Here is a 12528-nt window from a genome sequence, read left to right as displayed (position 1 = left end):
GGTAGCTTCTGGTTGTGGTGTTCTCTAGCGTGTTCCTGTTGTTGAGCCTGGAGCTATTCAGGATGCCTTTCCAGCCCCTTTCAAGGGGAGGGGGCTGTGCTGTGTTCTGTACACAGCGTGTGGCGCTCTCTGAGGAGAGACCCCAGCTGCCCGAGAATGTACCGTGATCTGGTGAAGGCCGATGTCTGAAGTCCTTCTAGCAGAGCTCCCACTGAGGCCATCAGGGGCCTGGCGTACGGGCTTCTGCCTCTGGTGTGTGGCAGCAGATGGGGCGTCCGGAGGAGAATGTCTCTGCCGGGGCGGGCTCCCTTTGCTCTGGCTGGTCGTGCCAGCTTGCACACCCCATCAGAACCCAAGGAGGCCCAGAATGCTTCATTTCAGTGGCTTGGGAGAATTGAGGAGACATTTCTGGAAGCCCTGTTTGCTTCCAGGATCTCTGAAGGAGGTCCATGCTGTGCTGTTCCCTGGTTTGTGGCCCAGGACCCACTGGAGACATGGAGAAGCGCTCTCATGAGGGGCGTCTGAGCCAAGTGTTAACTCATTTGGAGTTCATATTCCTATGGAGTTGCAGACAGGAGTCCATCAAACCATTGCTGGCAGTTTCCACCTTTGAGTGAGAAGCTGGGCCGCTGTCAGCCTGTGTCCTCGCGATGGCTTTCCCACCACGTGTCCAGGACCTGCGCTGCCGCCTGCTCAGGTTCTTGCCCCACAGACTTGCTTTTTGGAATTTTTTTGTGCTGTGTCTCTTACATGGCTGTAGCTGTGACAGGAACTTTACGTTTGTGAAATTTGGAGGACAGTTACTGTGATGGCGAGCATCAAGATAAGGAAAAGAAGGGCATCCCTGTGGGGATGGGGAGCGAAAGGGTAAAGGAGTGAGCTTATGCAAGAGAGCATGAAACTGGTTTTAATTTTGACTTAATTTATTTTGGCTTTTTAACATCACTTAATGATAGCAATTAGTTTTCTGTGTTTTTAATTTATAAACTATATGAATTTATAACTATAAATAGTTTTTAGTTTCTCAGGTGATTACCTGAGGCAGAAAAATGTCCAATGTCTTTCCTCTAGGCCCAGTAATTCACGCTGGGTGAAACCTAAAGTTGTCGTTACGCGCTCAGGGTCTTAGGTGTGTTCCCACATACCTTCCCACAGTCATTATCTGGCTCACGCCTGGCAGGGATCGGCAGCCTGCGTGGACTCTGCGAGTCCACCACAAAACAGGATTCCAGTTGTTCCTGAAGTGTGAGCCTGTGCCAAAGCCTTCCTGAGCTTCCACATGAACACTGCAGTTCTAACCAAGTGCGACTAAGTATTGTAACCTGTGTTCAAGGACGCTTTGACTCTTTATTGCAGGAGTGCATTGCATATATTTCCCATGTACTCAGGGGTTGAGATTTAGTAAAACTAATCATTTTTATTGCTTTATCAGGGTCATTGTTAAGAGAAGCTGGCTTTGTTGTTTGTTTAAATTTACCAGAACGTGGAGGGGCAGGACACAAAGGCTCTAGCACTTCCTTGGCCGGTGCTGAGGACCAGCCTCCTCACCACCTTGGCCTTTGTGTCACTAGTACAACCGGGGGAAACAGACAAATAAGTCTCAGTATTACTGTGAAAATCCCTTTACCCCAAAGACCCTGCGAGAAGGGCACCAAGGACCCCTAGGGATCAGTGAACCATACTTGGGGAGCCTCTGAGATAGCTCAAGGGCCTGAACCAGTTAAAGGGGACAAAATGGGACACTGAAAAGCTCCCACCCTCACCAGTGCAGGTACAGGTGGTTTCAGCACTTGGGATCCTGGCAGGCTCCTGGGACTGCTGTGTGTTGGTCTGTTACCCTCCCGACCTGGGCTCGGTGCACACTCTCAGGGGTCTGTCCCCATTAGCGCTCACCAAGGACCTTTGCTGTAATAGCGCCTAGACAATGTGTGTGATCATTTAATGCACAAAAGATGAGAAATCCCCTGCCCTCCCCCCATCCCACCCACCCCCACCTGACAGCCCCACAGACATCAGGATGAAGGACGCAGAGTCAGCCTCACCTGGTGGGACTCTGGACCAGAGAAAGAGTTGCATGGTTTAAACCTGTTTTTTCTCCTTTTTCTCTAGTGAAGAGGTCTGCAAGCGAGGATTCACGGTGATCGTGGACATGCGTGGGTCCAAATGGGACTCCATTAAGCCTCTGCTGAAGATATTGCAAGAGTCCTTTCCCTGCTGCATTCATGTTGCACTGATAATCAAGCCAGACAACTTTTGGCAGAAACAGAGGACTAATTTTGGCAGTTCTAAATTTGAATTTGAGGTAACTTCCACGTGTAGCCAGACCAGTTAAACCAATAGGCATGGTTTATTAAAACTTGACTTTTTCCTCATCATTTTAGATAATAGATTTTTAAAACCACATATTAAATGGGAACTGCACATCTTACATACATATGGCATGTAAAATTAGTTAATTCATAAAACAACAAAATTCGGTTTGGTTATCACATTACCCTACTGGATTATTTCACCCAAGGGCGATTTAGGTTTTAGTTCTCTTGGTTTTGGGTGGTGGGGCTGCTGAGGTATGAGGCGTGTACCATAGAAAGAGGTTCCCTCTTACTTCTCTTGATAAAACAGCTTCTCCTTTGAGTCCAGGCGGCTTTATGCGGCCTCAGATTCATCATTGCCTTAGCCTTGGGAATAAGGGAGTGTTAAGGAGAGATACCCAATTTCACGTGTCCAGAAGAAACTTGAGTTTTCACCTTGTCCTTGATAATGGAGGGAATGATCTGTCCTGTATTTCATGCATCAGTTCTCTCGTTTATGAAAAGGGAGGTACTCCTTTAAAAACTATGCAGAGTTCTGAATTCAACAGCGCATAAGGTCGCCAACTCTCAGACGGTGTGTGAGACAAGCCTCAACCTGCTAACTTCTTTTCCTTTCCACTGTCACCTCTCCTTCAGCTACCAAGGCTTTGCCCGGGCTTTGATGCAGTTAGTGTAAGGAGATGATTATGGGAAGAAAGTATTCCGGCCACCTTGAAACTTGATTCATGCCGTAATATTCTGTAATAGAATGTTTTCTTACAAGATCTCATAATTTTTGGTTGAGTAGCTTGTGCTGCTTCTAGCAAGTTTGCCCAAACAGTAGGTTTCAGTGAATGTATTCATGTGTGTTAAGGTAAACAACAACAGTAGTAGTATGCACATCGCACAAAATTAATTCTTAAGTTTCAGGTTGCATGTTAACTTTTCTAAGTGTTTTCACATGTGCATTACTTGCATTTTTAAATCTCTTGCCGTGATTTTCAATCTGAAATCTGAATTTAGTTTAATTTGAATTTGAAACTGCATTCAAGAGATTTAGGTAAAAGATGAAACCAGTGAGCCTTTCTCTTCACACAGCTGAGAGGTGATTTTGGATGACAGTTTATTGGGTCTTACTGTTTTCTTGATGCCGAATTTAAAGTGTGTTGCTTTTAATTATACATGTTTTAAGCAGAAACAATGGTTTAGCAATATAATGCACACAAATGTTTGCTAGTCCAATTTTGATATCTTCCTCTGGGCCTTTAAAATTATCTATACCAGCTTTTCTATTGAACTTACTGTCTCTACATTGTTACCAGCGTCTCTCTCTGAAGTTAATAACATCTCCATGGATGTTATTAAAAGTCTGGACAGATGAGACAGGAATGAACCTACAGTCACATTGCAAACAAAAGTGCAAGACTAGGAGCAGCCCTCTTTCTAGCTCTGTTGCTTTTTGCAGGTTCTCGTGCCAGCCAGCGTGGAGCTGATGCAGTCCTAGGTTTCTCTAAGGCTGGAAGTGACAGAGGTGGGGCTAAACCAGCCTTTCTCTGTTTTATTTTTTGGTTCTTAGGCTACACATCTTTTTCCTTTAACTTTGTTTTTGCATTTAATGACCCCGCTCCCACCCCCCATGTTTTCCTTGAGGCACAATATTGATAATAACCCTGCAGCACATGGTATATATAGGTAGGGTGAGGTTAAGATTTTGGCTTAGATTGTAAAGGACTAAAACTTGGTCGCTGTTAGATTGGAATGTAGTGCAAATTGGAATGTACAACCCTTCTACTACTCAGAATTGTGACAGATTGTTGAAATGAATGAAACATTCCCTCTGTCTTTAGCTTTATGGCAAGAGCTTCTGCCCTCCCTGGCTGGCTAACCTTTGTATATTTTAGAAAGTTTCAATAAGTCATTCATATCCTGTCATCTGCTACCTGATGGGAGGTGGAGTTAGGACCAGATGAGCCTTGATCGTAGCCTGGTTGGAGCATGTTTATCACTGAATAAGTAGCTCACAAATATGTGTCCTCAGAGGGAGGTGGCACTTCACAGGGTTTTGGAAGCCCATGAGCAAGACATTTGCTTGATTGCCGAGAGCAGGAGGCCTCTACAGAGTTTTCTGTTGGGAGTGAGATGGTAGAGTGGTGCAGATGAGAAAGAATGCATTGATGAAAGTAAAATTTCCAAATCATCTGCTCTGTATTGCGATTTAAGACATTTCCTGGTTATCATGCCTAAGATAGCATCTCATTTCTTTAGCTCTCATGAGATACATGTCCTATAATTTTAGGTATTCTAACTAGCGTGTTGTTCTAATGGACTTCTCTTTCACTGACTATACTGGTAATGTTTCTTTCATCTGCATTTGTTTTTATGGGGCCAGAACAAGGTATGTTTTCTGTAAAGAGATTATTTGCTTTATGTTTGAAAATCTGTAAGTAAGTATTGCACATTGCATTATGATAAGGCCACAGAAAATTGGTTCATCTTCTCATACGTGATTTTTTTTCCCCTTAAGACAAATATGGTCTCTTTAGAAGGCCTTACCAAAGTAGTTGATCCTTCTCAGCTAACTCCCGAGTTTGATGGCTGCTTGGAATACAACCATGAAGAATGGATTGAAATCAGAGTTGCTTTTGAAGACTACATTAGCAATGCAACCCACATGCTCTCTCGGCTGGAGGAACTTCAGGACATCCTAGCCAAGAAAGAATTGCCTCAGGATTTAGAGGGGGCTCGGAACATGATCGAGGAGCATTCCCAGCTGAAGAAGAAGGTGATTAAGGCCCCCATAGAAGACTTGGATTTGGAGGGACAGAAGCTGCTCCAGAGGATTCAGAGCAGTGACAGCTTTCCCAAAAAGAACTCCGGCTCAGGCAATGCGGACCTGCAGGGCCTCCTTCCCAAGGTGTCCGCCATGTTGGACAGGCTGCACTCCACACGGCAGCACCTGCACCAGATGTGGCATGTACGAAAACTGAAGCTGGACCAGTGCTTTCAGCTGAGGCTGTTCGAGCAGGACGCTGAGAAGGTAAAGGAGCAGGGGGAGGGCTTCCTGGACCGTTGGGGTCCCAGCAGCGAGGGAGCTGCGTCGGTCGGGAGAGAGGGCGGAGGACGAGTCAAGCACGCTCAGGGTTCGCTGCGGCCATCTGCCCCCCGTCTGCCTTCCAGCTTTCCTCGTGGTGCAGGCCAGGGCTTTTTCAGGAGCTGTGAGTTCTTCATTACTGACAGTTCAGTCTAGCATGCCTATAGGATAGACGAGAAGGATATCTTGAGTTAAAAGGGTGACAGCTTTAGAGAATTTATATTACCGAAAGCAATAATTACGTAGGTAATTTTGCCCCTAGCTGCTCCGCACTCCTATATAAAGCCAGTGACAGAACTCCATTCCGGTCTGTTATTATTGACCATGCTTTTAAAATAAAAGACCAATAAGGTGTTGAAAAGAATAGCTTCTGGGAAGTATGGGTGGTGATTACTTACGTCCTCATTTTATTCTCATGCTACAGACAAAACAGCTGGTCCAAGCGGATGCTCGCGTTACCAGCTCTCTTAGCAATGCGGAAACAGGACACTTTAATTTAGAGGATTGTTGCAAGCCATGAACACGGGTGAATCGATCACTCTTAATTTGAGCTCATTGAATTTTTTTCACAGACAGTAAAATATTTTCTAAAGTTAAAAAAAACTACATCCCAAATCTTTGATACAAAAGGACCTTTCAAACAGTGACAGTCCACTACTGTTGTTTGGCAAGCTTTTAACCTGTCAGTGTCCTTATGTTGAAAGAAGTGCCTTGTCAAAGACGCTGGAAAAATCTTCCTTTCAATTACTAGAAAAATCAGTTGACTGTCTCTGGGATTCTGGTTCAAGTCACGATACCAGTCCAAATAATGATAGTTATTTCCTTTTGCTTTCATGTTGTCCCTGGGAGCAATGTAATTGACATCCTTTCCCAGGTAGCATCTGTATTGAACCTTGAGAGAGATGTCATCATTAAATTTTTTCCCCAGTCTTTCCTATTTTTATGGTAAATTTTATGGTTTGCATTTGCACAGTTTTTAAAATACTATTTGCACCAAAGCATATATGATCTTGTAGTCACCGGAATTGCTGTCAGTAATCTGTGAGCGTAGCAAAGCCCGTCCAGATACCTGTAAGTCCCCGATTTCACCTAACATGTCTTTTCACTGAAGAACAGTGTGGCCAGTCAAGCAGTTCATTATAGCAGGGAGGCTGGGTTGAGAGTCAAAGATTAGTTTTAATTAGCCTGGGGGATTTGAATATCTCTCTTTGCCTCTCTGTTCCTTAATTCCTCATCAGTCGAAGGAACACATGAGATAAGACTTTCTTCTAGATGGCGCAAGTTCGGAACAGCTTACTTAGAAGTCAAGGATCTTTTGGACCCAAATGCCTGAGAGGTTGTCAGAGCAAAGACAGTGCCCCTGATTGGCGTGGCCCTGCTCCTGAGCCTTCGCCAGTCATCTCTCTTTCTGGGGTGATTTAAAGTTGTCTTTTTTCATTCTGGTAGATGTTTGACTGGATCACACACAACAAGGGCCTGTTTCTGAACAGCTACACTGAGATTGGGACCAGCCATCCTCATGCGATGGAGCTCCAGACACAGCACAACCACTTTGCCATGAACTGTATGGTAAGATGCCGTCTGAACAGATGTATCTTGTATGTAAGAGGATTCTAGCAGACGGGAGGGATTTACACAGATGGTGTCCCGTTTAGTCTCTGCGAGCCTCAGTTTCCTAGTCTGTAAAGTGGGGATTATATCTGCCTTCCATGGAGTTCCATAATTTTATTTCTTCTGCACATGTAAAACACTAAGATAGTGCTGAATGCATAGTAAGTACTTGATAAATGGTAATTATTAACAGTCATGTTATCACCGATTAAAAACATTAGTAAAATAAAAGTATGGGTGATGTCCTTTTTTTTTTTTTTTTTAAGGTTTAAGTCTGTTTTCTGGTTCTTTACAATAAACTTCTATTACTTTTCTAAGTTAAAGTTTTTTTTTTTTAAAGATTTTATATATCTATTTGAGAGCGACAGAGATGGTGAGAGAGAGCATGAGTGGGGGGAGAGGGAGAAACAGGCTCCCCCGCCAAGCAGGGAGACCAACATGGGGCTTCATTCCAGGATCCTGGGATCATGACCTGAGCTGAAGGCAGAAGGCGGACACTCAACCGACTGAGCCACCCAGGCGCCCCTCTAAGTTAAAGTTTTAATTGGAAGAGCGGGGTAACCCTGTGCCATGGTTGGTGGCAGCTCCCGGGGGAGCTTCCAGGCCTGTCTGGCCCCTTGTCCACTACCCCTCCATGAGTGCTTGGTACCCAGCTAGGACATTTCTTTATGCAGAGCAAGGGCCTGTTAACTTTCAGCCTTTCTTGTGCTTCCTACAGTGTTTTAAACATTTTTTGACAAAATGAAAATGCTAAATATCAATATACAGAGTTGACAGTCTCTAAAGCATGTTAAGGGATGCCAACAATTCTGCTCATTGCACTATCACAGATACTTTTAAAAGCTGTGGTGAGGGCACCTGGGTGGCTCAGTCGGTTAAGCATCTGCCTTCGGCTCAGGTCATGATCCCAGGGTGCTGGGATCGAGTCCCACATCGGGCTCCCTGCTCAGTGGGGAGCCTACTTCTTCCTCTGCCCCTCACCCTGCTCGTGCTTTCTCTCTCTCTGTCTCAAATAAATAAATAAAATCTAAAAAAAAAAGCTGTGATGATAAGAACTAGAGGTAGGTACTTTTAACAAAGGGAATTCTGTATTCTATCTTACGGGTTGTTTATTGGGCCGTGTGCCACCACGTTCCTTTATCTGTGTAGTCAGTGACGGAATGATTGGAAAGGTCTCCTCCACAGACCCTCTACACTCAGTACAGTCTGGGTGAGGATCTGAAAGTGACGCAGGACACTGTAACAGAACCTCGGTGGCAGTGGGTGTCCTCAGTGGTCCCCATGGCAGAGCCGTCTGAATGGAGAGCTCTGCTCTGGATTCTAACAGAGGACATCTGCGTATGCCCTTTCCAGCACTTTTGGGGTTGATTTTCCTCTTTAATGTTACAAACAAAACAAAAATCAGTAACTCTAGTCACCTGCAACTAGTGGGTGAGAACACATATGGGGCGGGGAGGCACCGATTTTGACTAAAGGACACTAGTTAGAGCACTGTTGCCCCAAGAGCCAGGGAGGCCAGTTTCCCGCTGCCCATGGCCTTGGCTGACTGTCACAGCTTCGCGGGCGCCCTCTCCCTGCTGCTGCAGATACCGGTCGTCTCTTAGGCGATTCTAGCCTGCAGATGTGCCCAGAAGAGGAGCTCAGAGGCTGGAATCTGTGGCTCTCGGAGCTCAGAGGCTGGAATCTGTGGCTCTCTGATCCCGGAGTGACTCCATCTAGTTCTGATTTGGGTTAAAGTGGAGAGAAAAAATGAGTAGGATAGGGTACAAAGAAAGAATGGACAAGTGCATTCCTCAGGGGCTTCCTGGGTGGGCTGCGGACGAGGGGACCACGAGGAGGCCGTGCAGGGTGTGTGGTAGGGGCAGAGGGGCCCAGAGGACCACGGCGAGAGGGGAGAGGAGGCAGGAAAAACGGAGAGAGGTTTGGACAGGTTGGGTATTTAGATTTAGCAGCACAATTGGGAGGAGCCAATGAGGTGTGTACAGTTTTGGGGGACCCATCAAGAGGAGCAGTGTTGTGATGAACGACAGACCTGGGGTGTGTTGAGGCGTGCGTTCCCACAGCTGCCTCTGCTGAACTGGCAACCTCGAAGGTGCCTGAAGGCTGAAGGGAACATAGCATAGTGAGAACTTGTTTTGAGGGACAAATGGGTACTTTTTTTCAGCCTCACACTGTTATTTTTGCAGTAAACTGGTGGGCTTGAAGATGGGCATTTCCACAGAGTAGAAAACTTTATTGAAAGTTTGCACACGGCATTGCTCCCTTTCATGCGTCCGTTCCTCTTCCACGGAGAAAGTGGATCCGTCTACAGAAGATTCTCTGTTGGCACCACACAGACGACTTGGGCTCGTGTAGACGGGAGAGCTTGTTTCCACACAGAACAGCCTGTGGTTGCTCAGTGTGTAGCGTGTAGTTCCTGGGTTCTAGTTAAAAGCTGCAGTGTTGGGTTTTCTCCGTTCTGGGTGATTGCTTCTCAGTAGGCTTGCCATCTGGACCCTTGTCAGGATTCGAAGCCAGCGAGTGAGTAAGAGTATATTTGTGTGCACCCACTTGTGTACATGATTACTTTGTGCCTACCAGTCTGCCTCTCAGCTAGTTGATTTGTAATTTTGCAGTTTTAAAAATAGAAATTGAAACCAATATTTAGAGTTTATGGAAATCAGATAGCAAATATGTACACTGTTCTATACCAGGTGATTCTGCTGTTAAAAATGGAACTTAAGTTAGTGGGCTGTGTTTCAGAAAGTGCTGTCATCCGCGGTTCCTACAAGGAAGCCTCTTGTTTGCCTTCCCCGACAAGCCCTCTTTCTCTCCCCCTGTTGCAGAACGTGTATGTAAATATAAACCGCATAATGTCGGTGGCAAATCGCTTGGTAGAGTCTGGCCACTACGCCTCTCAGCAGATTAAGCAGATTGCGAATCAGCTGGAGCAGGAGTGGAAGGCATTTGCGGCAGCCCTGGATGAGCGGAGTACCTTGCTGGACATGTCCTCCATTTTCCACCAGAAGGCTGAAAAGGTCAGTGCCTGGGACCCGCAGCCCACGAGCTAGTAACTGGAACAGGTCCTCCCCCAGTACCCTCCCAACCTGCAGCCAGATCCGATCCCTGGAGGACTTCTGTATGACATCTACAGTGCTTAAGAACATGAGCTCTGAAGTCAGGCAGCTGTGCGCTAAAAAACCCCAGCTGTCTGGCCCTGTGCTGTGCGATCTTCAGCAAGTTACTTCGCCTCTCTGTTCCTTGGTTTTCTCATCTGTAAAGTGGAAATAAAACTATCTACTTGAGAGGAGTGTTTTCTCATGTAAATTAGATAATTCATATTAGGTGGCCTGGTATACAGTAGGTACTAATCAGTGGTAGCCACTGTTCTTTTTCCCTCTTCTCCCTTCTCCCCACTCTCCCTCCCCTTCCTCCTCAGTACTGTCACTTTAGTATTCTGATAGGATGCTTTGGCCGCAAGTAATAATGCCTGAGTATTAGGTTTAACTATCAGTGCTTTGCTTTTCTCACAAAACAAGAAGTTGCAAAGTATGGGGGTTCTAGCCATACAGCGATGTCAGGCCTGGGTCTGCTCCTCTTGGGTTGCCTTGGCCTTCCTGACATGGCCACAGAGATGGTGCCACAGCCCCTGCACCTCAAGCATGGTGTCCGCTGTAGCCGGGATGGTGGCGCCTGTCACTTTTATCAGGGAAGCATTATTTTCAGAAGGTCCCTTCGTCCCCACACACCTCGCCTCCATTCCCCTTGAGCAGGAGTGGGGTGCAGGCCCATGCTGTAGCTCCCCAGGACGGTGGGAAGAGGTGAGTGTGGCTTTTTAGCCTCCACAGCAGTAGGCCGGCTCTGCCAGCAGGGGCTAGGGTTGAAAAGTGGCTTTTGGGTAGGCAGCTTGCAGTGTCTTTCACGCTTATGAAGTTATTTGCATGGATTCAGACTTCGCATTGGCTTCATTTGCCGATGTGCTGGTCAGAATACTTGAAGAGGTAACATATAATGTGTGCCCATGACACTCCTCACACCTCTGCAGTCCTCCGGTGAGCTTGCTGAAGCAAACACTCTGAAGTTGCACAAGGGAAGTGCTTTGCTGGTGACTCACACTTTAGTAGTGGAAAGTGCTGGGCAGGGAAATACCTTTTCAAGTTGTGGAGAAACAACATAGGAGCTTTTAGCTACTAGGAAGACATATGGGGAAGAAGCGAGCGGTTGCCTTGAGGGAGAAATACTGACGGGGAGTTTTTTGGTGTTGGGGGGAGACTGCATTCATAGGGATCTGTACTGATGCTGCCAAGAAGGAAATAGTATCTCTGTAATCTAGAAACAGTCCCTGTCGAGGAGTGAAGTCAGTAAAGGTAAGATAAAGGTCTCAGCTTGCCCAGGGTTCTGGCAAGACAATGAGAATGTTGCAAAGGCCCCAATTAGCAGTGATCTCGACTCCAGAAACCTTTCAAGTGTGAAGCAAGAGAGGGAACTAAAGGGAATAAAGAGAAAAAAATCCTAGTAGCCTCACGTGAAAGCTGTGAATAGGGACTTCCAGGTTTCAACAGTAAGATTTTTCACCTTCCTAAACTTACCTGTTTAATTGGTTTTATGATAAAGAATAAACAAAAGCCCACACACAAAAACCGGTTTTTTAAAAAAGTAACAGGAACCCGCCCCAGCAGAGAACAGCACCACGCTCACCCCTGCTACCTATCGTTGTCCTGAGTAGTGGTATATTTATTGTTCACTGGACACCATCATGGGTGTGAGGATGAGCTGTCTGGTCCCTATATATAGGTCATCTGGAATGGTAACATATTAGGGGGTGTAGCAACCCCTGGAAGTACAGGTGTGCGAATTGGTACTGGGCTGTCAGAAAGTTCTATGAAGACGATATGAATAAATGTGAGACAGGACAAGCTACCTGGGTGAATGGCAGAGAGTCTGAAGCAGAGTAACACACAGGGAAAATCTCTTTCATAAACATGGTAGGATTCAGAATTGTAAATAAACCCCGAAGTTAATTGCTATTCTAACCTGCTTGAAGATGATCTAGAAATGTGGGTGCCATGGGGCATTTTCAAACATTCAGCATCAAAAGAGCCTGGGGTATTTTCGTTTGGATAAGATGAATGACTGTAATTTATGGATTTGAAGGAAACTAAACTAGATGAATACATTACTGAACACAACTTTGTGGGATCCTTCATAAACTGTAAGAGTGCTTGAGGTCTCTGTGTGTATCGAGTAGCCAGAGAAGAAGCCAGATATGATCATAGGGACAGAGGGGCCTGGTGAAGAAAGGGCCCAGCGTCTCTGATGGACCTCGATCGAGGTCTGCCCAAGCAACTAAATGTGCAGATGGGACATTAGAAAGTGTTCAGAGTGTCTTTAGTCTCAGGTGAAAACGTTATCGGGAATCTTCCGCTTCACTGAACAAAAGTAAGATCCTTGAAATTCTCATGCGTGAAGGAAGATCACATCTACTCAGTACTTTTCCTCTTCCCAGGAGAGAAATAGCTCAACTTTGGTCTTTTGTTTTTTTAAGTGCTTTGCTTT

General features: G+C 45.8%; 1 protein-coding gene across 15 annotated transcripts in view; it reads left to right on the top strand.

Annotated features, from left to right (window-relative positions):
* Positions 1-12528, top strand: part of TRIO (trio Rho guanine nucleotide exchange factor) — a 341653-nt gene that overhangs the window by 132444 nt on the left and 196681 nt on the right. For all 15 annotated transcript variants that reach the window (XR_010413353.1, XR_010413354.1, XM_045863432.3 and 12 more), the window contains exons 4-7: positions 2110-2302; positions 4816-5328; positions 6829-6951; positions 9819-10010. Coding sequence is in view for 13 of the 15 variants with exons in the window: in XM_045863432.3 (XP_045719388.1) it covers positions 2110-2302; positions 4816-5328; positions 6829-6951; positions 9819-10010 (1021 nt within the window). In the remaining 2 variants the exon portion in view is untranslated. The remainder of the gene's footprint in view (positions 1-2109; positions 2303-4815; positions 5329-6828; positions 6952-9818; positions 10011-12528) is intronic.

Source organism: Mirounga angustirostris, unplaced genomic scaffold, assembly GCF_029215605.1.
Source record: "Mirounga angustirostris isolate CCGP_5_RB_7025 unplaced genomic scaffold, mMirAng1.0.hap1 SCAF_7, whole genome shotgun sequence".
In the NCBI taxonomy this organism is placed as follows: Eukaryota; Metazoa; Chordata; class Mammalia; order Carnivora; family Phocidae; genus Mirounga; species Mirounga angustirostris.
Note: the sequence above shows the minus strand (reverse complement) of the source record. Positions and strands in the feature narration are given on the sequence as shown.